This window comes from Opisthocomus hoazin, chromosome 19 (assembly GCF_030867145.1).
Source record: "Opisthocomus hoazin isolate bOpiHoa1 chromosome 19, bOpiHoa1.hap1, whole genome shotgun sequence".
NCBI classification, from domain to species: Eukaryota; Metazoa; Chordata; class Aves; order Opisthocomiformes; family Opisthocomidae; genus Opisthocomus; species Opisthocomus hoazin.
In genome coordinates this window covers 15,817,085-15,841,507 of record NC_134432.1, presented here as the reverse complement: position 1 = coordinate 15,841,507, position 24,423 = coordinate 15,817,085, and the positions used below count along the sequence as shown (strand labels likewise).

Below are 24,423 nucleotides of genomic sequence, written 5' to 3'. Positions count from 1 at the left end.
AGCTTTTACCTACTTATACAGTTGCTTTATAATGAAAATTACTACATGACATACACTTGCGCACAACAGGAAAATCAAAACTCTAATACTGGTTAGTATTCCTCATCGCGAGTAACAGCACCCTGCTCTAATGCAAGTTGTCAAATGTGTTTCTGACAAGCAAATGAATTCAATTTGTCTACTTTCAGTAAGATTATACTTCTCTGGAAGATGGAGGGTAGGAGAGCCACATCCTAGTGAAACTTGATCTTCCAGCTGCAAGTTACAGTGTTTTAGACTAAGCTGAAATTGTCTTACTCTTGCTTTTGTTGTTTTGATACATGCCTGTCTATAATTCTCCTCTACTTCTTCCAGTTTTTCCTGCTGGGATACCATTTCTTCCTGCAATTGTCTCTGTCTAGCCCACGCTTCCTCTTTTTCTCTCTTAGCATCAGCAAGGATGTCATTAAATTCTTTCTGCAGATATGCAAGGCTTTTCCCTAAAACATCAGCTGAATTCTGACATCTGAAAGAGAAACAATCCAGGTTCCAAGACAGAAAAACAGTGATTTTTTAATTGTGATACCAGATACTGAAATAATGAAGCCTAATACAATAATTCAAGTTTAAGACATCCAACATAAATGAATTCAGGTGCAGCACTGAACACGTTACACTGCACAGACCGACCTTCGCCCTGACTTTACCTATACCATTCTGTCGTTATTACCACTCCTCTGCTGGGGACAAAGAGCGGGAAAGAGTTTGTCCTGTCCCTTGCAGTGAATCCCTCAGTAATATAATCACTGAGCTCAGGCGAGGGTCCCTCTTAACAACCACAGGGTGCTGAACTTCATGTCTGAACTGCCCCAAGTTGCGCTCAGTAGGATGCAGCACATATATCTTGTTGCTCTCACGTGCTTACCAATCACACATGCACAAATCTAACACTGCTTGTGCTTTTATTTTACTCACTTAATCTCTCCAGCTCCTGTCTGAAGCTTTTCCTTGATTTCATTTACACGAACTAAGACTTCCTCAGGATGAATTAAGTTATCAACCACTCTCTTTAGCTGATTCTGAAGATATTCAAGGTGTCGTTTCAGGAGATTATTGTCTCCCTAAAAAACCCAAACCAAACAGATAAAAAAACCACCTGCACAACCATAAGCAAACAAATGCACAAATGACAGAAGCTAGAATTTTAATACTGAGATATGTTTTGGGGCTTTTGTTGTTGGTTTTTTGGGGGCATTGGGCATTTTTTGTTTCTTAAATAAAGAGTCCAAACATTTTTTTCAGTGTGGCCTGAACCAGTATCAACAACAAACCAAGAACACCCCAATCAATCTTTGCCTTTCAGTTTCCTTTATGTTGAAAAGCGTATTTTAAAGCTAGATCAAAAGTGATCCTATCCTTTCCTTCAACTAAGTACTGTCTTTACATAAGCAAAGCCCACTAGCCTACAGAAGCCTGTCACTCTATCTGTCCGTAACAGAGGACAGAACACTTGCAGACACTGTCCCAGCCACCAGACCATGGAGTCACACTTGTCCTGGCCCCAACGGTCCTGAACTCTTCTCTGCACATTGGCAAGCTGCAGCAAAAATGATCGTGCTAATGTCTGGTGAGGATCATTTATAAACTCCTCCTGAAGTGGTCAGGCAAATGGACTAGATGTTTGTTGTAGGTCCCTTCCAAATGAACTACTCTATTCTATTCTGGTGGTCATTGTATCCTCTGAGGAGTGAGTGAGATAGGAAAAATGGATCTGATGGATACAAAGACGGACTGAACCCAGCCTTCTCACAATGACCACTATTATCCAAGCAGCTCTGAAAATATTTCAAAGGTCAATCTAAATATCTAAAATAGTCAGATAACAGACCATGGTGTAATGCTTCTGGACAAGAAAACAAAAGTCAAAGTCATAAATACAACTTAACTTCAAAACAAGATACATACAGAATCCTTTAAAATTCTTATCACTTTCCGTTGGGGGAGTAGGGAAAGATACTGCTTATCAGGTAGCTTTTTAAAGGCAACAAATACTTCACCTGCAATTGTTCCAACTGAGAAAGAAGCTTGTAATTTTGTTGTTCTTTCTCTTCTGCTAATTGTGCTTTGGTTAGAGCATTCTCTAGTGCTTGCCTGTCTTTTTCAAGTGCGGCTTGCAGGGCTGACAGTTTAATCTACAAACACAAAAAACCTTCAGATTAATATCCCCACTCCCAAGCCCAACCTGTCACCCAAATACGCAACAGCTGTATTTCTTAGAACAGTAACAATATGGCAACACCTCCTCAAAAAACCCCAACAAAACAACCCCAACCATCCCAGATCAACCCATCACCATACACACGCAACAGGTGTATTTCCTAAAACATCATCATCATGGCTGGTCCTGTAAATTCTGATCTAGACCTGGCATGAGCATGTCCTACCCACCAGGTAACTGACAGATTTATCAGTGTTCTACAGACAGCTTTCAAGTTTTTCCTGAAACATCAAAACTAAGAGAGGGGTTGGGGACAGAACACCATGCTTTACTGTTTTGCATTTTCATTTCTGCCTGCAATCTGGAACGTGCACTTGGAATACATCGTGCAAAAAACCCACCACGTTGATTTCTGAAGAATGGAAACTGAACGAAGATACTAGTTACCGCACATCATCATCATCCACAAATCCAAATGAGGATCCCCAACACTAAGATAAAATGGACTGTGCAAATTAAAGCACACATCGTTCTTTCCCCGCAGAAAGCTACTGCTTTCTAATACATTACAAAATTAAAAAAAAAAAAAAAAAAGTATTTGCTATAAAACTCAATTTCTACTATAAACAGCAAAGGCAAACTTTGTCTTCCACCTGCTACTTTTCACAGGACTGCTGTAGTGTCATTTCCTTGATGTGTGCGCAGTTATCCCTTTCCAAGAAGATGCAGAGTATTATTTTCTCTTTAAATATGGTGAATATTCTCTACAGGGTCCCCACATGATCTGTGCCTTGCTTCAAGTGCGGAGCGCTAAATCCTAGCTAACCGATATCACCTTCCATTTGGGGGCACACCTAAACCAACAATTATTTGCAAGGCAACACTGGAGATGTGGTATGAAGGAAAGTTTGGTTGTCCCTTGTCCAGGGGTGTATTATCCCTTTGGCAGCACAAGAGCTCTGTTCTTACCTGGCTCAGTTGTTTCAGTCTTTCCAATTCTTCTTTTTGCTGACTGGCTTCAGCGTCTCTCTCTCTTAGCTGGGTTTCCAGTTCAGCCTCATAGGCAGTGATCTCCCCTTGTGCATCTTTAAGTGATTCATTTATTTCTCGCTGCTCTTGGAGTGCACTCTCTAGAATTGCAATTTCCTGGAATTTTACATTCATTTTAGAAATACGTACACAGGAGAGCCAGGATTTCTTACAGGACATTGCCTTTCTTCCTCTGCTACTCAGGAACTCATTATCAATGTGAGAGCAGACAGATCAAAATGGAGACACCGACCCTAAGCACAGAACATTAGAGCTAGGTGGCACTACTACTGCCTGACAAGGTCAGGTCATTGCTACTGCTGTGACAGACGACAAAAATCTACACTCAAATTAGAAAGGTGTAGCTTAAAGTGATACGCATTTGTCCCTGGCATGAAGGTTTACATAAAACTTACCAGGATACTAAGAGAGCTTATTAAGTAATTGGCTGATAGGACAGACGCAAGCTAGTAACACGCACATCCTCAGCTCGTGTCCAGACAGTTTTCACTAATGCAATTCACTATCATATCGACTGCAAAGACATTTTTAGCAACATCTGAAAGGTACAGACTGAAGTTTTGAGACATCTTCCATAAAATACAGAGTTACTGTATGGCTCTTGCAACTGGTTTTAAAGGCCAAACTCTGTTCTTAATGTACGTGGGCACATCTAATTGAAGTTACCACATCAAAAAGTTATTTTATCCAAGAAACTGTGCTTTGCTATTCCCAATTTGGTCATTTGCTTTTTTTGTTTGTTTGTTTTGGTTGGTTTTTTTTAAGTTTATTCTCAGGTGTCTGAATTGGGGAAGAAACATAGTATTAAGCCTTACATTTCTCATACATTCTGCATCCATGGCAACTATTTCCAGGTTGTTTCTTTCCTCCTCTAGATCTGCCAATCTTTGTAGCAAAGATTCTTTATCCTTCTGCAACTCCTTACATTCATCATTGGCCTGTTTTGCCTGACACTTAATGCTTTCCAGGTATTGCTGTAATCCAATGATAATACTTTCTAAATCCCGTTTCAGTGCTTCATTTGTTGCTATTTGACCTGCAGAAATGCAAAACAAAATTGAGATAGTTAAGACACCACACTCATTTACAAAACAAAAAAACCTGCCTTTCTTAAGTCTTTCAGATTTTCACCTGCTGGAATACGTAGTAAAAGGAACTCAACCAGAAAATGCCTGTGCTGTGTTTCAGAGGCTACAGGGTCCCGTATTACCATATTAACCTGACCACTGGAAGAGTGAAAAAGAAACTGCAGTTCTCTGTGCATTCCTGCCCCCCATCTACAGTGACATCTGCTACCTTCACACCTAAATCAATTTTGTTTCAGGTTTTATAGTCATATTATTTTCTGGGATATTTACTGTCACATACACCAGGTATACAGTAAATACATACATAAATGTAGTTCACTGACTTAATAAAGTCAGTTTCCAAAACTTCCCTGCCAAGGAAGGAAAAAAAAAAAGAAAGAGAAAAGCCCCTGCAAAATGCCTTCCTCAACCATACACAAGCGAGGTGAACACACTACAAAAAAATTACTCAGTCTCTTTTTAGATCAGTTAAGAATAGTTTTTCAACCTTTTCCTGTACATTCTGTATTTGATTTAAGCAAAGATAAACAAAACTGAATCCTCAATTCAATTGTCATGTTATCCTGAACACAAGCAATACTCTAAGACAAAAAGAAAAACTTACCATCAGTGAGCTGCCGCTCCAAGTCCTTGATTTCCTCAGTTTCCTTAGCAATCCTAGAGAGCATTTCCTCCAGGCGACTCTCAAGCTTTTTATAATGTTTGTTCATTACATCAAACTGCTGTTCTTTACTCGCTTTTTGAGCTTTCATGTGAGCCTGTAAATTAACAGTTCAAAAGTTACAGTAGGACAACGTCAATACAGATTACAAAAGCCAAATCCGTATTTTAGGCGAGTTCTGCAGTGTCTCACTACTAGCAGTAAAAGTCACAAGTGCAGCATACATTGCGGTGCTTGGGGGGTGTTTGTTGTTCTTCTTCATTAATGCCCCACAAAAAAATCCCAGACTGGCAAGCAATCTGTGTGACTAACAGCATCGTTAGTTGTCTCCCCCTTGCCCAGGCACGATGAATAAGGCCTGCATTTATAAATTCTTACTCACAGCTACTACCTTTCTTCCTGCCTTTACTTTTTGTTGTACTATTTCCTCTTTCAGTCAAGAACAAACACGATTTTCTCCAGAAGCGTTAATCCTGTCATCCTGCGTTGCTTGCACAGCAGATGATCCTTTAGAACATGTCAGGTCACCACCCGAAGGAAAATACTCTCAACAACCAGCAAGTCAGGCCAACTTTACAGCTAAGACTTACTTCAAGCACTTCAAAAGTTTCCGGAAAATACACCTTACCTGCAGCTCACACAGACTTTGGTCAGGACTTCATGCATTTAGCACGAATTTAGCTGATTGGTTCAGCTGTACACAAAACCTGGCTATCGACACAGCACAGCGCTGCTTCTCACTGGTATGGAATTACTCACAAACAAACCAAATGCCAGAAAACTTAAAAACATCAAGAATTATACTGCCATGATAAACAGCACCTTTTCCTTACTGCTCAAAAACAAGCTAGCAGTAGAAATTTTAAATACAAGTTCTCGGAAAAAGTCACTTACGAAGCTGCTTCTGTAACAAGAGTAAAAACATAGTTTCTGTATTTTAATGCATTAAACCGGAAGTTATTTTTACCATTCGCATTAGTACAGCTCTACCTGTCACCCTGTCAAAGCCAAACTACCGTTCGCCTTCCAACAGGCGAAATCTCCGCCAGTAAAAGCCAAGCCGCTGCCGCTGAGTCATTTCGCTGCAGCCGCCGAACGGACCAGGAGCGCTGCTCGAACCCGCCCGCCCACACTTACAGACCCGCCTTTGTCCTTGGTTCCTGCGGTCCCGCTGGCAAAGCGCCCCACGCCCGGCCCAGAGCTCAGGGGGGTAAGGAGCCGGTACCCTCAGCGCGGGCCGGGCCGGGCCGGGCCGGGCCGAGCCTCCCGCCGCCCCGGGCCGCTCCCGCTCCCGGCTGGGCTGCGCTGGGCGGCGCCGGCGGCGCTCCCCGAGCCGCGATTGGCAGCCAGGGGCGGCGCGCGGGCAGGGCCCGGCCGCACCTCAGCGCCCGGCCGCTGCTCAACAGCCGAGCGGGAAGTTTGTTGAAACACAAATATGCGCGTTTTAAAACCGTTTGCAGGCCTCGGCTGAAGACAGGAGCCAAGCAGAAAAATTCTTTCTTGGCACACTTAAAAGTATCGAGCTGGCCTGGAAAGCTGTCCTTTAAAAAGACAGAAGCTTTTTTAAAACACTGTTAATAAAGTAATTCAATTTCATTCTAATTTAAAAGTTCTACAAGCATTTGCTGTACCTGAGCACACTTCACTCCGAAATCTAAAGTCTTGCTTCCCTGGAGATGGAAGAGACGAAAGCCAGAGCCAGCGGCGCACCGGGCTTTGCCCCGGCCCAGGGCCGGGTCCCTCCGCCCTCGCCGGGCCTGTCGGTAACGGCAGCACCGCACGCGGCGGCGGACCGGCACCGGGCCCACCAAAAGGCAGCATGAATCTTTTCAGAATTAGAACTACTTATTGAAAGTCGATTCCAGTTTTAGGATGCTGGATGATGGTGTAAAGCCAAAGCTGCCGCTGCCTTCGGCTGCCTGCGGTTCCACGCTCGAGTACCAGTAGAAGCTGTCACCTCTGTGCCCAGGTCAGCGACATCTGCTACTCCAGCCAGTTTTTCTAGGCCAACCTCTTGCAAACAGACTTCTGTGCCAATGCAAGAGCTCTCTGACAAAGCAGGACTTCAGCATAGGCCTGTAGCAGTGACATCGACCTTTACAACTCTTTAAGGCCAGATTCTAACAAAAGACGCATTAAGGATTTCTTCCACAGAAATCATCTCCGAGGCTCTGTGCAGCATGTGCTCTCAAAGCATCAAGATCTAGTTCTCAACACGCTGTACAACAACCGCATTGAAAATTAGGTGCCTAAGTGTTTTACCAAAGCTGGTTTTTTTGTTCAGTGGTGGTTTTTTTCTTTCAACTGTCAGGAATTGTCTGTTTTTCAAAATGGTAACAGCTAAAGAAATTAATACACAGTGAAAGAATATATAATCCACGAAATAGGCACAACTGAATGGTAATCTGTTAAAGTAGCCTTTACTACATTGCTCAGTGCATGAACCGTGCAGCACATAAAAACTTCAGATTCCAGTTTTACTCACATGTCTTGGGTCTTCAGGATTTACAGAAGCAAGATAACTCTGCACGTCTGCAAGCTCTTTCTGGATTTCGGCTGCTTCTCTTTGCTGTTTCTCCATTTGCTTTTGCAGTTCTAAAGCTGCCTCGTGTAGCTGATGCACGGTTTGTATCTTTTCACTCAATTGCTGTTGAAGATCTTCCTTCTGGGCCTGTGATATCTGGAGACAGTAATTGCAGGTTGGGTAAAATAGTTTAACTGGAAATACACAGCCGATCAACAACATTTTTAGAAGTTAAATCCGACTGCTAGTTTAGTCTAACAGGCTGCCTGAAAATGATCTATTTATTGTTTTGAATCTCCTTTATATTCTTAAGATAGCAAAAACTCCTACAATTTTCTCAAAAAGAAACAATTTGCTTGTGGTACCTAGAAATTTCATAACGTTCGTCTACCATACCAAGAAAGGCCAGATTTTGACAATCATCTTAGAGTGTTTTGTTTTCAAACAGGACTTCAAACGTCTCTTGTATAATTCCTTCCTGCAGTCTAAAGACAACTATCTAGAATGTCTTCCCCTCTCCCCCAGTTATGACTTCTTAAGTTAAAATATGGAAGATCCTGGTCATTGATTTTAAGGCAAGTTTAAAGACTAAAAACAGCAATAATTTCTGACAGTTTTTGAAGAAACAGAAGATACAACTTTACTTTAATGCTGATACACGTTTTTAAATTAATTCTTGCTGCCAGTCAATTACATTGTTGCACTCAAACATAACTTGAAAACATCATTTGTAGCTAATGACTACTGATCTTTACATTTCTCACACAGACTCCTCTAATTCACGCATCTCTACAATTTTGGTTTTTTAAACAAGTATGACAGATTAGCTCTACAAGGAGAAAAAAACAACAGAAAAAGGACGGAAATTCTAACACGATCTAACTCAAGAACATTTCGGCTTGTGAAATTTCTCCAAGTGAAAGGGCCTCCAAAATTAAGCTAGAAGCAAGAACTACCGTTTGTTTGGTTAATACTAAGAATGAAATGTTTGTTCACTGACTCTACTTAGCTAAAATATATGCGTATAGGTATGCGTACTAACATTCAACACATTAAATTACAAGATTTGAACTACACTGAATCTGAGTGAGACTTATGGTTTTAAAATGAAATGTTATATGTCCTATCTAATAACTCTTACTAAAGCAGTATCTATCAGAATTCTAGAAAAACTGTTGTGTTCTATTTTCCAAGCTCAAAAGCAAGAGAAACAGCAATGAAAAGATCGATTATTTTAAAATCATTACCTGTGATGGAAAATAATTTAATGGCTCAAATTTTGCATCAATCTTGTACAACGCCAGATCCTGCTCCAATTCATACTGCTTCTGGCAAGCTTGGGTTAGCTCCATTGTCTTCTGCTTTAACTAATAAACCAGTAAACAAAGTAAGTTGCATTCATTTAAGTGTCATCATTATCACATAGGTTTCAATTCAGTAGAGAGCAGGGCAAAGACATTAACTTTCAAACAAAGCTTACATCAGAAAAAGTTCAGAAGGTGTATTTTGAATCAAGAATATCGCAAAGTGCAACTTCATTGCAAGATACAGGATGACGACTCAGACAAGAACCCCACAATTAATGCAACACAAATGATCACATGAAGGGCCTTTTAAGTTTACCTGCCTCTTTACCTTTCCAGTTTACTACTGCCAGTGAGTTGGCACATGAGGATGGTGCGCTCCGCACAAACTTCCTCCACATAGATGCTGTGCACTGGACTTCATCTGGGTCTGTGGGTAACTGGTCATCATCTGGTTCGTTAGAAACCAGCTCCCGCACAGCTAATTCCCTCAAGTACTGAATACCCCTTTCCATATTGGTCCACTTGCCAGGATAGCATACAAAATCATCACTGAAGGGGTATCTCTCCCTCACCCCTGAGAGAAGTCTCCTCCAGAGGCTGAGGACTTGTTCCTTTTTCCCAATGGCCTTGTCAATGCCCCCGTCCCTGGCCAGGGATCCCAGCTGCTTGGCTTCCTTGCCCTCTAACTCCAAGCTGCTGGCCCCGTTATCCCAGCACCGCAGCAGCCAGGTGACAATGTGCTCGCCAGGGTGGCGGCTGAAATCTTTCCGCGTGTCTCGCAGCTCGCCCAGGGACAGGGACCGGGTGATGATCTCTGTCTCTATCTCCCGCGATGACCCTGGCTCATCGTCATCCCTCCCGGAGCGATCTGCTCTCTTTGCGTCTTTCTTTAGTTTTACAGGGGCGACTGCTACCGGCACAGGTTGGTCATTGGGCTCAGCCACGCTGCCTGCAGCTGGAGCTGGGGCTGGAGCAGCTGCTGTGCCTGCCAGGGAAACCGAGGCAGACCCTGCAGCTGTGGCAGCAGCGGTGCCGGTCTGGGGGGCTGCGACTGCCTGCTGGGCTGGAGGGGCTGCAGGGCCGGCTGGGGGGGCAGCGCCAGTTGCAGCGCCTGCCGCTTCGCTTCCCCCCCTTTCCCCTCTAAGGCACTGAACAGTGTTGAACATGGCTCGGTAGGCATGGGCCAGACCCCAGCACATTGTGGTGATCTGTGTCTCTCTGGAGTTCCCAGGGTGGCAGCACGCTTTTTTCAGATATTTTACCAGATTGTCCGGATTCTGTATTTGTTCAGGGGTGAGTTTAAAACACACCGCAGGAGCCCACTGCTCTAGACATCTGCCCATGCTGTCCCACACACCCAGCCACTCACAGCTATCCAGCCCCGGGGCAGGTCTCTGCACGATGTTCTTAACGACTTGCTTAACCCTAAACAAAACCCAGAACCCGTTCAGGAGGCATAACAAAAGGAGAGTGCTGCCCTGAGCATCCCACGGGTACTCCAAATTCTCAAAAGCAGTTAGGACCAGCCTGAGGAAGACAGGGGGGGCGAAAGAGTGGGGGAAGGTATCCCCTTCGGCTTTCCCCACAGACTGGGTTTGATTATTAACAAAATCTAAGACATAGGATCCGAGGTACAGAAATGACCGCAGTGCCGCATGCAAATACAAGACTAATTTCATGCACAGTGATGTTATCATATCATAAGTCGATATCATACAGTACAGCAAAATCATCATCTTAATCCTTTTTCCAGTGATGATGAACAGCATGGCAGTAAACACATACTGCAAATAAGGGTTCAAAAACCACAGCCATCTGAACAAAGTCAGCAACATTTTTACCGGCGACTATTTAACTAACGCAGAAAAATGCCTATAACAAAATTTAACAAAATCTAAGAAAGCAGTTTTAACACCCGCTGCTCAGCCCTGCCGTTATCCCTGCCCCACGCTTGGGCGCCAAATTAATGTTTTGGTTTCGGCTGCCGCCGGCAACAAAAGCGCCACGCGGCCGCCCCTCCCCCCGCCGGCGTGCGGAGGAGAATGAAAAGAAACAGGCAGAAACTGGTGGGTCGGGATAAGGGCAGTTTAACAAAACAGCAAACAGAGGGAAACAGGAACAACAACGATACAGATAAGGAGAAAACACAACAACGAACCGTACGACCCAGACAGCCGCTCTCCCGAACAGCACTGGCGCCGCGCCACACCGCCCCCCCCCCCCCACCAGAACCCAGTGTGACGTCACATGGTATGGAATACCGGGCTTTGTTTGGCCAGGTGGGGTCAGCCCCCACCCCCCGGCTGTGCCCCAGCAGTGTGACGTCACATGGTATGGAATACCGGGCTTTGTTTGGCCAGGTGGGGTCAGCCCCCACCCCCGGCTGTGCCCCTTCCTGGAGTCCCCCTTCCTGGAGTCCGGTGAAAATTAACCCTGTCCTGGCCAAACCCAGGACACAGGGGAAAAAAACCTACAGCAAGGACGACCAATTAAATTTAAGGAAAATAAAAATGTTATATTTAACCTCTGCGTTCCTTCCTGTATTTGATCTATCTTAGAAAGCCAAAAAAATCAGACGTTTTTACATCTTTTCATGAGCAAACACAGTGCGAGGACTTGTCCTCACTCATTCCTACCCTTTTCTCTAAATCTTCCAGTTGAGCAAGAATAGTCTTTTTCTCTTCATTTGCCTCTTGGAGCTGTTGATCAGCAAGGCCCTGAATTTCTTCCATGCTCTTTATTTTTTCATGTAAATGTTGAATTTCATTCTCTAACTGATCGACCTTGTTCTTATTCTGCCTGTTTTCAGCTTTAACCTATAAGTGAAATAAGTTACAATGAGCAGCCAGAAATAGATAATTTTTCAACCAAAAGCCACCCTATTTTAGTGATTTATACAAATAACTCTTTAGGAAATGCAGTTACCAGCATACTTTGTATCAGAAGAGTTTTCCCTCTTCAGAAGCTTTTACCTACTTATACAGTTGCTTTATAATGAAAATTACTACATGACATACACTTGCGCACAACAGGAAAATCAAAACTCTAATACTGGTTAGTATTCCTCATCGCGAGTAACAGCACCCTGCTCTAATGCAAGTTGTCAAATGTGTTTCTGACAAGCAAATGAATTCAATTTGTCTACTTTCAGTAAGATTATACTTCTCTGGAAATGGAGGGTAGGAGAGCCACATCCTAGTGAAACTTGATCTTCCAGCTGCAAGTTACAGTGTTTTAGACTAAGCTGAAATTGTCTTACTCTTGCTTTTGTTGTTTTGATACATGCCTGTCTATAATTCTCCTCTACTTCTTCCAGTTTTTCCTGCTGGGATACCATTTCTTCCTGCAATTGTCTCTGTCTAGCCCACGCTTCCTCTTTTTCTCTCTTAGCATCAGCAAGGATGTCATTAAATTCTTTCTGCAGATTTGCAAGGCTTTTCCCTAAAACATCAGCTGAATTCTGACATCTGAAAGAGAAACAATCCAGGTTCCAAGACAGAAAAACAGTGATTTTTTAATTGTGATACCAGATACTGAAATAATGAAGCCTAATACAATAATTCAAGTTTAAGACATCCAACATAAATGAATTCAGGTGCAGCACTGAACACGTTACACTGCACAGACCGACCTTCGCCCTGACTTTACCTATACCATTCTGTCGTTATTACCACTCCTCTGCTGGGGACAAAGAGCGGGAAAGAGTTTGTCCTGTCCCTTGCAGTGAATCCCTCAGTAATATAATCACTGAGCTCAGGCGAGGGTCCCTCTTAACAACCACAGGGTGCTGAACTTCATGTCTGAACTGCCCCAAGTTGCGCTCAGTAGGATGCAGCACATATATCTTGTTGCTCTCACGTGCTTACCAATCACACGTGCACAAATCTAACACTGCTTGTGCTTTTATTTTACTCACTTAATCTCTCCAGCTCCTGTCTGAAGGTTTTGCTTGAGTTCATTTACACGAACTAAGACTTCCTCAGGATGAATTAAGTTATCAACCACTCTCTTTAGCTGATTCTGATGACCTTCAAGCTGTCGTTTCAGGAGATTATTGTCTCCCTAAAAAACCCAAACCAAACAGATAAAAAAACCACCTGCACAACCATAAGCAAACAAATGCACAAATGACAGAAGCTAGAATTTTAATACTGAGATATGTTTTGGGGCTTTTGTTGTTGGTTTTTTGGGGGCATTGGGCATTTTTTGTTTCTTAAATAAAGAGTCCAAACATTTTTTTCAGTGTGGCCTGAACCAGTATCAACAACAAACCAAGAACACCCCAATCAATCTTTGCCTTTCAGTTTCCTTTATGTTGAAAAGCGTATTTTAAAGCTAGATCAAAAGTGATCCTATCCTTTCCTTCAACTAAGTACTGTCTTTACATAAGCAAAGCCCACTAGCCTACAGAAGCCTGTCACTCTATCTGTCCGTAACAGAGGACAGAACACTTGCAGACACTGTCCCAGCCACCAGACCATGGAGTCACACTTGTCCTGGCCCCAACGGTCCTGAACTCTTCTCTGCACATTGGCAAGCTGCAGCAAAAATGATAGTGCTAATGTCTGGTGAGGATCATTTATAAACTCCTCCTGAAGTGGTCAGGCAAATGGACTAGATGTTTGTTGTAGGTCCCTTCCAAATGAACTACTCTATTCTATTCTGGTGGTCATTGTATCCTCTGAGGAGTAAGTGAGATAGGAAAAACGGATCTGATGGATACAAAGACGGACTGAACCCAGCCTTCTCACAATGACCACTATTATCCAAGCAGCTCTGAAAATATTTCAAAGGTCAATCTAAATATCTAAAATAGTCAGATAACAGACCATGGTGTAATGCTTCTGGACAAGAAAACAAAAGTCAGTCAAAGTCATAAATACAACTTAACTTCAAAACAAGATACATACAGAATCCTTTAAAATTCTTATCACTTTCCGTTGGGGGAGTAGGGAAAGATACTGCTTATCAGGTAGCTTTTTAAAGGCAACAAGTACTTCACCTGCAATTGTTCCAACTGAGAAAGAAGCTTGTAATTTTGTTGTTCTTTCTCTTCTGCTAATTGTGCTTTGGTTAGAGCATTCTCTAGTGCTTGCCTGTCTTTTTCAAGTGCAGCTTGCAGGGCTGACAGTTTAATCTACAAACACAAAAAACCTTCAGATTAATATCCCCACTCCCAAGCCCAACCTGTCACCCAAATACGCAACAGCTGTATTTCTTAGAACAGTAACAATATGGCAACACCTCCTCAAAAAACCCCAACAAAACAACCCCAGCCATCCCAGATCAACCCATCACCATACACACGCAACAGGTGTATTTCCTAAAACATCATCATCATGGCTGGTCCTGTAAATTCTGATCTAGACCTGGCATGAGCATGTCCTACCCACCAGGTAACTGACAGATTTATCAGTGTTCTACAGACAGCTTTCAAGTTTTTCCTGAAACATCAAAACTAAGAGAGGGGTTGGGGACAGAACACCATGCTTTACTGTTTTGCATTTTCATTTCTGCCTGCAATCTGGAACGTGCACTTGGAATACATCGTGCAAAAAACCCACCACGTTGATTTCTGAAGAATGGAAACTGAACGAAGATACTAGTTACCGCACATCATCATCATCCACAAATCCAAATGAGGATCCCCAACACTAAGATAAAATGGACTGTGCAAATTAAAGCACACATCGTTCTTTCCCCGCAGAAAGCTACTGCTTTCTAATACATTACAAAATTAAAAAAAAAAAAAAAAAAAGTATTTGCTATAAAACTCAATTTCTACTATAAACAGCAAAGGCAAACTTTGTCTTCCACCTGCTACTTTTCACAGGACTGCTGTAGTGTCATTTCCTTGATGTGTGCGCAGTTATCCCTTTCCAAGAAGATGCAGAGTATTATTTTCTCTTTAAATATGGTGAATATTCTCTACAGGGTCCCCACATGATCTGTGCCTTGCTTCAAGTGCGGAGCGCTAAATCCTAGCTAACCGATATCACCTTCCATTTGGGGGCACACCTAAACCAACAATTATTTGCAAGGCAACACTGGAGATGTGGTATGAAGGAAAGTTTGGTTGTCCCTTGTCCAGGGGTGTATTATCCCTTTGGCAGCACAAGAGCTCTGTTCTTACCTGGCTCAGTTTCAGTCTTTCCAATTCTTCTTTCTGCTGACTGGCTTCAGCGTCTCTCTCTCTTAGCTGGGTTTCCAGTTCAGCCTCATAGGCAGTGATCTCCCCTTGTGCATCTTTAAGTGATTCATTTATTTCTCGCTGCTCTTGGAGTGCACTCTCTAGAATTGCAATTTCCTGGAATTTTACATTCATTTTAGAAATACGTACACAGGAGAGCCAGGATTTCTTACAGGACATTGCCTTTCTTCCTCTGCTACTCAGGAACTCATTATCAATGTGAGAGCAGACAGATCAAAATGGAGACACCGACCCTAAGCACAGAACATTAGAGCTAGGTGGCACTACTACTGCCTGACAAGGTCAGGTCATTGCTACTGCTGTGACAGACGACAAAAATCTACACTCAAATTAGAAAGGTGTAGCTTAAAGTGATACGCATTTGTCCCTGGCATGAAGGTTTACATAAAACTTACCAGGATACTAAGAGAGCTTATTAAGTAATTGGCTGATAGGACAGACGCAAGCTAGTAACACGCACATCCTCAGCTCGTGTCCAGACAGTTTTCACTAATGCAATTCACTATCATATCGACTGCAAAGACATTTTTAGCAACATCTGAAAGGTACAGCCTGAAGTTTTGAGACATCTTCCATAAAATACAGAGTTACTGTATGGCTCTTGCAACTGGTTTTAAAGGCCAAATTCTGTTCTTAATGTACGCGGGCACATCTAATTGAAGTTACCACATCAAAAAGTTATTTTATCCAAGAAACTGTGCTTTGCTATTCCCAATTTGGTCATTTGCTTTTTTTGTTTGTTTGTTTTGGTTGGTTTTTTTTAAGTTTATTCTCAGGTGTCTGAATTGGGGAAGAAACATAGTATTAAGCCTTACATTTCTCATACATTCTGCATCCATGGCAACTATGTCCAGGTTGTTTCTTTCCTCCTCTAGATCTGCCAATCTTTGTAGCAAAGATTCTTTATCCTTCTGCAACTCCTTACATTCATCATTGGCCTGTTTTGCCTGACACTTAATGCTTTCCAGGTATTGCTGTAATCCAATGATAATACTTTCTAAATCCCGTTTCAGTGCTTCATTTGTTGCTATTTGACCTGCAGAAATGCAAAACAAAATTGAGATAGTTAAGACACCACACTCATTTACAAAACAAAAAAACCTGCCTTTCTTAAGTCTTTCAGATTTTCACCTGCTGGAATACGTAGTAAAAGGAACTCAACCAGAAAATGCCTGTGCTGTGTTTCAGAGGCTACAGGGTCCCGTATTACCATATTAACCTGACCACTGGAAGAGTGAAAAAGAAACTGCAGTTCTCTGTGCATTCCTGCCCCCCATCTACAGTGACATCTGCTACCTTCACACCTAAATCAATTTTGTTTCAGGTTTTATAGTCATATTATTTTCTGGGATATTTACTGTCACATACACCAGGTATACAGTAAATACATACATAAATGTAGTTCACTGACTTAATAAAGTCAGTTTCCAAAACTTCCCTGCCAAGGAAGGAAAAAAAAAAAGAAAGAGAAAAGCCCCTGCAAAATGCCTTCCTCAACCATACACAAGCGAGGTGAACACACTACAAAAAAATTACTCAGTCTCTTTTTAGATCAGTTAAGAATAGTTTTTCAACCTTTTCCTGTACATTCTGTATTTGATTTAAGCAAAGATAAACAAAACTGAATCCTCAATTCAATTGTCATGTTATCCTGAACACAAGCAATACTCTAAGACAAAAAGAAAAACTTACCATCAGTGAGCTGCCACTCCAAGTCCTTGATTTCCTCAGTTTCCTTAGCAATCCTAGAGAGCATTTCCTCCAGGCGACTCTCAAGCTTTTTATAATGTTTGTTCATTACATCAAACTGCTGTTCTTTACTCGCTTTTTGAGCTTTCATGTGAGCCTGTAAATTAACAGTTCAAAAGTTACAGTAGGACAACGTCAATACAGATTACAAAAGCCAAATCCGTATTTTAGGCGAGTTCTGCAGTGTCTCACTACTAGCAGTAAAAGTCACAAGTGCAGCATACATTGCGGTGCTTGGGGGGTGTTTGTTGTTCTTCTTCATTAATGCCCCACAAAAAAATCCCAGACTGGCAAGCAATCTGTGTGACTAACAGCATCGTTAGTTGTCTCCCCCTTGCCCAGGCACGATGAATAAGGCCTGCATTTATAAATTCTTACTCACAGCTACTACCTTTCTTCCTGCCTTTACTTTTTGTTGTACTATTTCCTCTTTCAGTCAAGAACAAACACGATTTTCTCCAGAAGCGTTAATCCTGTCATCCTGCGTTGCTTGCACAGCAGATGATCCTTTAGAACATGTCAGGTCACCACCCGAAGGATAATACTCTCAACAACCAGCAAGTCAGGCCAACTTTACAGCTAAGACTTACTTCAAGCACTTCAAAAGTTTCCGGAAAATACACCTTACCTGCAGCTCACACAGACTTTGGTCAGGACTTCATGCATTTAGCACGAATTTAGCTGATTGGTTCAGCTGTACACAAAACCTGGCTATCGACACAGCACAGCGCTGCTTCTCACTGGTATGGAATTACTCACAAACAAACCAAATGCCAGAAAACTTAAAAACATCAAGAATTATACTGCCATGATAAACAGCACCTTTTCCTTACTGCTCAAAAACAAGCTAGCAGTAGAAATTTTAAATACAAGTTCTCGGAAAAAGTCACTTACGAAGCTGCTTCTGTAACAAGAGTAAAAACATAGTTTCTGTATTTTAATGCATTAAACCGGAAGTTATTTTTACCATTCGCATTAGTACAGCTCTACCTGTCACCCTGTCAAAGCCAAACTACCGTTCGCCTTCCAACAGGCGAAATCTCCGCCAGTAAAAGCCAAGCCGCTGCCGCTGAGTCATTTCGCTGCAGCCGCCGAACGGACCAGGAGCGCTGCTCGAACCCGCCCGCCCACACTTACAGACCCGCCTTTGTCCTTGGTTCCTGCGGTCCCGCTGGCAAAGCGCCCCACGCCCGGCCCAGAGCTCAGGGGGGTAAGGAGCCGGTACCCTCAGCGCGGGCCGGGCCGGGCCGGGCCGAGCCGGGCCGAGCCTCCCGCCGCCCCGGGCCGCTCCCGCTCCCGGCTGGGCTGCGCTGGGCGGCGCCGGCGGCGCTCCCCGAGCCGCGATTGGCAGCCAGGGGCGGCGCGCGGGCAGGGCCCGGCCGCACCTCAGCGCCCGGCCGCTGCTCAACAGCCGAGCGGGAAGTTTGTTGAAACACAAATATGCGCGTTTTAAAACCGTTTGCAGGCCTCGGCTGAAGACAGGAGCCAAGCAGAAAAATTCTTTCTTGGCACACTTAAAAGTATCGAGCTGGCCTGGAAAGCTGTCCTTTAAAAAGACAGAAGCTTTTTTAAAACACTGTTAATAAAGTAATTCAATTTCATTCTAATTTAAAAGTTCTACAAGCATTTGCTGTACCTGAGCACACTTCACTCCGAAATCTAAAGTCTTGCTTCCCTGGAGATGGAAGAGACGAAAGCCAGAGCCAGCGGCGCACCGGGCTTTGCCCCGGCCCAGGGCCGGGTCCCTCCGCCCTCGCCGGGCCTGTCGGTAACGGCAGCACCGCACGCGGCGGCGGACCGGCACCGGGCCCCCCAAAAGGCAGCATGAATCTTTTCAGAATTAGAACTACTTATTGAAAGTCGATTCCAGTTTTAGGATGCTGGATGATGGTGTAAAGCCAAAGCTGCCGCTGCCTTCGGCTGCCTGCGGTTCCACGCTCGAGTACCAGTAGAAGCTGTCACCTCTGTGCCCAGGTCAGCGACATCTGCTACTCCAGCCAGTTTTTCTAGGCCAACCTCTTGCAAACAGACTTCTGTGCCAATGCAAGAGCTCTCTGACAAAGCAGGACTTCAGCATAGGCCTGTAGCAGTGACATCGACCTTTACAACTCTTTAAGGCCAGATTCTAACAAAAGACGCATTAAGGATTTCTTCCACAGAAATCATCTCCGAGGCTCTGTGCAGCATGTGCTCTCAAAGCATCAAGATCTAGTTCTCAACACGCTGTACAACAACCGCATTGAAAATTAGGTGCCTAAGTGTTTTACCAAAGCTGGTTTTTTTGTCCAGTGGTGGTTTTTTTCTTTCAACTGTCAGGAATTGTCTGTTTTTCAAAATGGTAACAGCTAAAGAAATTAATACACAGTGAAAGAATATATAATCCATGAAACAGGCACAACTGAATGGTAATCTGTTAAAGTAGCCTTTACTACATTGCTCAGTGCATGAACCGTGCAGCACATAAAAACTTCAGATTCCAGTTTTACTCACATGTCTTGGGTCTTCAGGATTTACAGAAGCAAGATAACTCTGCACGTCTGCAAGCTCTTTCTGGATTTCGGCTGCTTCTCTTTGCTGTTTCTCCATTTGCTTTTGCAGTTCTAAAGCTGCCTCGTGTAGCTGATGCACGGTTTGTATCTTTTCACTCAATTGCTGTTGAAGATCTTCCTTCTGGGCCTGTGATATCTGGAGACAGTAATTGCAGGTTGGGTAAAATAGTTTAACTGGAAATACACAGCCGATCAACAACATTTTTAGAAGTTAAATCCGACTGCTAGTTTAGTCTAACAGGCTGCCTGAAAATGATCTATTTATTGTTTTGAATCTCCTTTATATTCTTAAGATAGCAAAAACTCCTACAATTTTCTCAAAAAGAAACAATTTGCTTGTGGTACCTAGAAATTTCATAACGTTCGTCTACCATACCAAGAAAGGCCAGATTTTGACAATCATCTTAGAGTGTTTTGTTTTCAAACAGGACTTCAAACGTCTCTTGTATAATTCCTTCCTGCAGTCTAAAGACAACTATCTAGAATGTCTTCCCCTCTCCCCCAGTTATGACTTCTTAAGTTAAAATATGGAAGATCCTGGTCATTGATTTTAAGGCAAGTTTAAAGACTAAAAACAGCAATAATTTCTGACAGTTTTTGAAGAAACAGAAGATACAACTTTACTTTAATGCTGATACACGTTTTTAAATTAATTCTTGCTGCCAGTCAATTACATTGTTGCACTCAAACATAACTTGAAAACATCATTTGTAGCTAATGACTACTGATCTTTACATTTCTCACACAGACTCCTCTAATTCACGCATCTCTACAATTTTGGTTTTTTAAACAAGTATGACAGATTAGCTCTACAAGGAGAAAAAAACAACAGAAAAAGGACGGAAATTCTAACACGATCTAACTCAAGAACATTTCGGCTTGTGAAATTTCTCCAAGTGAAAGGGCCTCCAAAATTAAGCTAGAAGCAAGAACTACCGTTTGTTTGGTTAATACTAAGAATGAAATGTTTGTTCACTGACTCTACTTAGCTAAAATATATGCGTATAGGTATGCGTACTAACATTCAACACATTAAATTACAAGATTTGAACTACACTGAATCTGAGTGAGATTTATGGTTTTAAAATGAAATGTTATATGTCCTATCTAATAACTCTTACTAAAGCAGTATCTATCAGAATTCTAGAAAAACTGTTGTGTTCTATTTTCCAAGCTCAAAAGCAAGAGAAACAGCAATGAAAAGATCGATTATTTTAAAATCATTACCTGTGATGGAAAATAATTTAATGGCTCAAATTTTGCATCAATCTTGTACAACGCCAGATCCTGCTCCAATTCATACTGCTTCTGGCAAGCTTGGGTTAGCTCCATTGTCTTCTGCTTTAACTAATAAACCAGTAAACAAAGTAAGTTGCATTCATTTAAGTGTCATCATTATCACATAGGTTTCAATTCAGTAGAGAGCAGGGCAAAGACATTAACTTTCAAACAAAGCTTACATCAGAAAAAGTTCAGAAGGTGTATTTTGAATCAAGAATATCGCAAAGTGCAACTTCATTGCAAGATACAGGATGACGACTCAGACAAGAACCCCACAATTAATGCAACACAAATGATCACATGAAGGGCCTTTTAAGTTTACCTGCCTCTTTACCTTTCCAGTTTACTACTGCCAGTGAGTTGGCATATGAGGATGGTGCGCTCCGCACAAACTTCCTCCACATAGATGCTGTGCACTGGACTTCATCTGGGTCTGTGGGTAACTGGTCATCATCTGGTTCGTTAGAAACCAGCTCCCGCACAGCTAATTCCCTCAAGTACTGAATACCCCTTTCCATATTGGTCCACTTGCCAGGATAGCATACAAAATCATCACTGAAGGGGTATCTCTCCCTCACCCCTGAGAGAAGTCTCCTCCAGAGGCTGAGGACTTGTTCCTTTTTCCCAATGGCCTTGTCAATGCCCCCGTCCCTGGCCAGGGATCCCAGCTGCTTGGCTTCCTTGCCCTCTAACTCCAAGCTGCTGGCCCCGTTATCCCAGCACCGCAGCAGCCAGGTGACAATGTGCTCGCCAGGGTGGCGGCTGAAATCTTTCCGCGTGTCTCGCAGCTCGCCCAGGGACAGGGACCGGGTGATGATCTCTGTCTCTATCTCCCGCGATGACCCTGGCTCATCGTCATCCCTCCCGGAGCGATCTGCTCTCTTTGCGTCTTTCTTTAGTTTTACAGGGGCGACTGCTACCGGCACAGGTTGGTCATTGGGCTCAGCCACGCTGCCTGCAGCTGGAGCTGGGGCTGGAGCAGCTGCTGTGCCTGCCAGGGAAACCGAGGCAGACCCTGCAGCTGTGGCAGCAGCGGTGCCGGTCTGGGGGGCTGCGACTGCCTGCTGGGCTGGAGGGGCTGCAGGGCCGGCTGGGGGGGCAGCGCCAGTTGCAGCGCCTGCCGCTTCGCTTCCCCCCCTTTCCCCTCTAAGGCACTGAACAGTGTTGAACATGGCTCAGTAGGCATGGGCCAGACCCCAGCACATTGTGGTGATCTGTGTCTCTCTGGAGTTCCCAGGGTGGCAGCACACTTTTTTCAGATATTTTACCAGATTGTCCGGATTCTGTATTTGTTCAGGGGTGAGTTTAAAACACACCGCAGGAGCCCACTGCTCTAGACATCTGCCCATGCTGTCCCACACACCCAGCCACTCACAGCTATCCAGCCCCGGGGCAGGTCTCTGCACGATGTTCTTAACGACTTGCTTAACCCTAAACAAAACCCAGAACCCGTTCAGGAGGCATAACAAAAGGAGAGTGCTGCCCTGAGCATCCCACGGGTACTCCAAATTCTCAAAAGCAGTTAGGACCAGCCTGAGGAAGACAGGGGGGGCGAAAGAGTGGGGGAAGGTATCCCCTTCGGCTTTCCCCACAGACTGGGTTTGATTATTAACAAAATCTAAGACATAGGATCCGAGGTACAGAAATGACCGCAGTGCCGCATGCAAATACAAGACTAATTTCATGCACAGTGATGTTACCATATCATAAGTCGATATCATACAGTACAGCAAAATCATCATCTTAATCCTTTTTCCAGTGATGATGAACAGCATGGCAGTAAACACATACTGCAAATAAGGGTTCAAAAACCACAGCCATCTGAACAAAGTCAGCAACATTTTTACCGGCGACTATTTAACTAACGCAGAAAAATGCCTATAACAAAATTTAACAAAATCTAAGAAAGCAGTTTTAACACCCGCTGCTCAGCCCTGCCGTTATCCCTGCCCCACGCTTGGGCGCCAAATTAATGTTTTGGTTTCGGCTGCCGCCGGCAACAAAAGCGCCACGCGGCCGCCCCTCCCCCCGCCGGCGTGCGGAGGAGAATGAAAAGAAACAGGCAGAAACTGGTGGGTCGGGATAAGGGCAGTTTAACAAAACAGCAAACAGAGGGAAACAGGAACAACAACGATACAGATAAGGAGAAAACACAACAACGAACCGTACGACCCAGACAGCCGCTCTCCCGAACAGCACTGGCGCCGCGCCACACCGCGCCCCCCCCCCACCAGAACCCAGTGTGACGTCACATGGTATGGAATACCGGGCTTTGTTTGGCCAGGTGGGGTCAGCCCCCACCCCCGGCTGTGCCCCTTCCTGGAGTCCCCCTTCCTGGAGTCCGGTGAAAATTAACCCTGTCCTGGCCAAACCCAGGACACAGGGGAAAAAAACCTACAGCAAGGATGACCAATTAAATTTAAGGAAAATAAAAATGTTATATTTAACCTCTGCGTTCCTTCCTGTATTTGATCTATCTTAGAAAGCCAAAAAAATCAGACGTTTTTACATCTTTTCATGAGCAAACACAGTGCGAGGACTTGTCCTCACTCATTCCTACCCTTTTCTCTAAATCTTCCAGTTGAGCAAGAATAGTCTTTTTCTCTTCATTTGCCTCTTGGAGCTGTTGATCAGCAAGGCCCTGAATTTCTTCCATGCTCTTTATTTTTTCATGTAAATGTTGAATTTCATTCTCTAACTGATCGACCTTGTTCTTATTCTGCCTGTTTTCAGCTTTAACCTATAAGTGAAATAAGTTACAATGAGCAGCCAGAAATAGATAATTTTTCAACCAAAAGCCACCCTATTTTAGTGATTTATACAAATAACTCTTTAGGAAATGCAGTTACCAGCATACTTTGTATCAGAAGAGTTTTCCCTCTTCAGAAGCTTTTGCCTACTTATACAGTTGCTTTATAATGAAAATTACTACATGACATACACTTGCGCACAACAGGAAAATCAAAACTCTAATACTGGTTAGTATTCCTCATCGCGAGTAACAGCATCCTGCTCTAATGCAAGTTGTCAAATGTGTTTCTGACAAGCAAATGAATTCAATTTGTCTACTTTCAGTAAGATTATACTTCTCTGGAAATGGAGGGTAGGAGAGCCACATCCTAGTGAAACTTGATCTTCCAGCTGCAAGTTACAGTGTTTTAGACTAAGCTGAAATTGTCTTACTCTTGCTTTTGTTGTTTTGATACATGCCTGTCTATAATTCTCCTCTACTTCTTCCAGTTTTTCCTGCTGGGATACCATTTCTTCCTGCAATTGTCTCTGTCTAGCCCACGCTTCCTCTTTTTCTCTCTTAGCATCAGCAAGGATGTCATTAAATTCTTTCTGCAGATTTGCAAGGCTTTTCCCTAAAACATCAGCTGAATTCTGACATCTGAAAGAGAAACAATCCAGGTTCCAAGACAGAAAAACAGTGATTTTTTAATTGTGATACCAGATACTGAAATAATGAAGCCTAATACAATAATTCAAGTTTAAGACATCCAACATAAATGAATTCAGGTGCAGCACTGAACACGTTACACTGCACAGACCGACCTTCGCCCTGACTTTACCTATACCATTCTGTCGTTATTACCACTCCTCTGCTGGGGACAAAGAGCGGGAAAGAGTTTGTCCTGTCCCTTGCAGTGAATCCCTCAGTAATATAATCACTGAGCTCAGGCGAGGGTCCCTCTTAACAACCACAGGGTGCTGAACTTCATGTCTGAACTGCCCCAAGTTGCGCTCAGTAGGATGCAGCACATATATCTTGTTGCTCTCACGTGCTTACCAATCACACATGCACA

At 43.4% G+C, this 24,423-nt stretch overlaps 1 protein-coding gene across 1 annotated transcript in view; it reads right to left on the bottom strand.

Moving 5' to 3' along the window:
- CNTRL (centriolin) overlaps nt 1-24,423 on the bottom strand; it is a 57,910-nt gene that overhangs the window by 17,828 nt on the left and 15,659 nt on the right. Inside the window, exons 16-34 of the mRNA XM_075439296.1 lie at nt 23,828-24,008; nt 23,178-23,357; nt 20,564-20,683; nt 19,278-19,472; nt 16,731-16,884; nt 15,854-16,074; nt 14,961-15,134; nt 13,830-13,964; nt 12,744-12,889; nt 12,114-12,294; nt 11,464-11,643; nt 8,768-8,887; nt 7,482-7,676; nt 4,940-5,093; nt 4,063-4,283; nt 3,167-3,343; nt 2,037-2,171; nt 955-1,100; nt 325-505 (exon numbers count right to left, since the gene is read on the bottom strand). Coding sequence (XP_075295411.1) covers nt 325-505; nt 955-1,100; nt 2,037-2,171; nt 3,167-3,343; nt 4,063-4,283; nt 4,940-5,093; nt 7,482-7,676; nt 8,768-8,887; nt 11,464-11,643; nt 12,114-12,294; nt 12,744-12,889; nt 13,830-13,964; nt 14,961-15,134; nt 15,854-16,074; nt 16,731-16,884; nt 19,278-19,472; nt 20,564-20,683; nt 23,178-23,357; nt 23,828-24,008 — 3,196 coding nt within the window. The remainder of the gene's footprint in view (nt 1-324; nt 506-954; nt 1,101-2,036; nt 2,172-3,166; nt 3,344-4,062; nt 4,284-4,939; nt 5,094-7,481; nt 7,677-8,767; nt 8,888-11,463; nt 11,644-12,113; nt 12,295-12,743; nt 12,890-13,829; nt 13,965-14,960; nt 15,135-15,853; nt 16,075-16,730; nt 16,885-19,277; nt 19,473-20,563; nt 20,684-23,177; nt 23,358-23,827; nt 24,009-24,423) is intronic.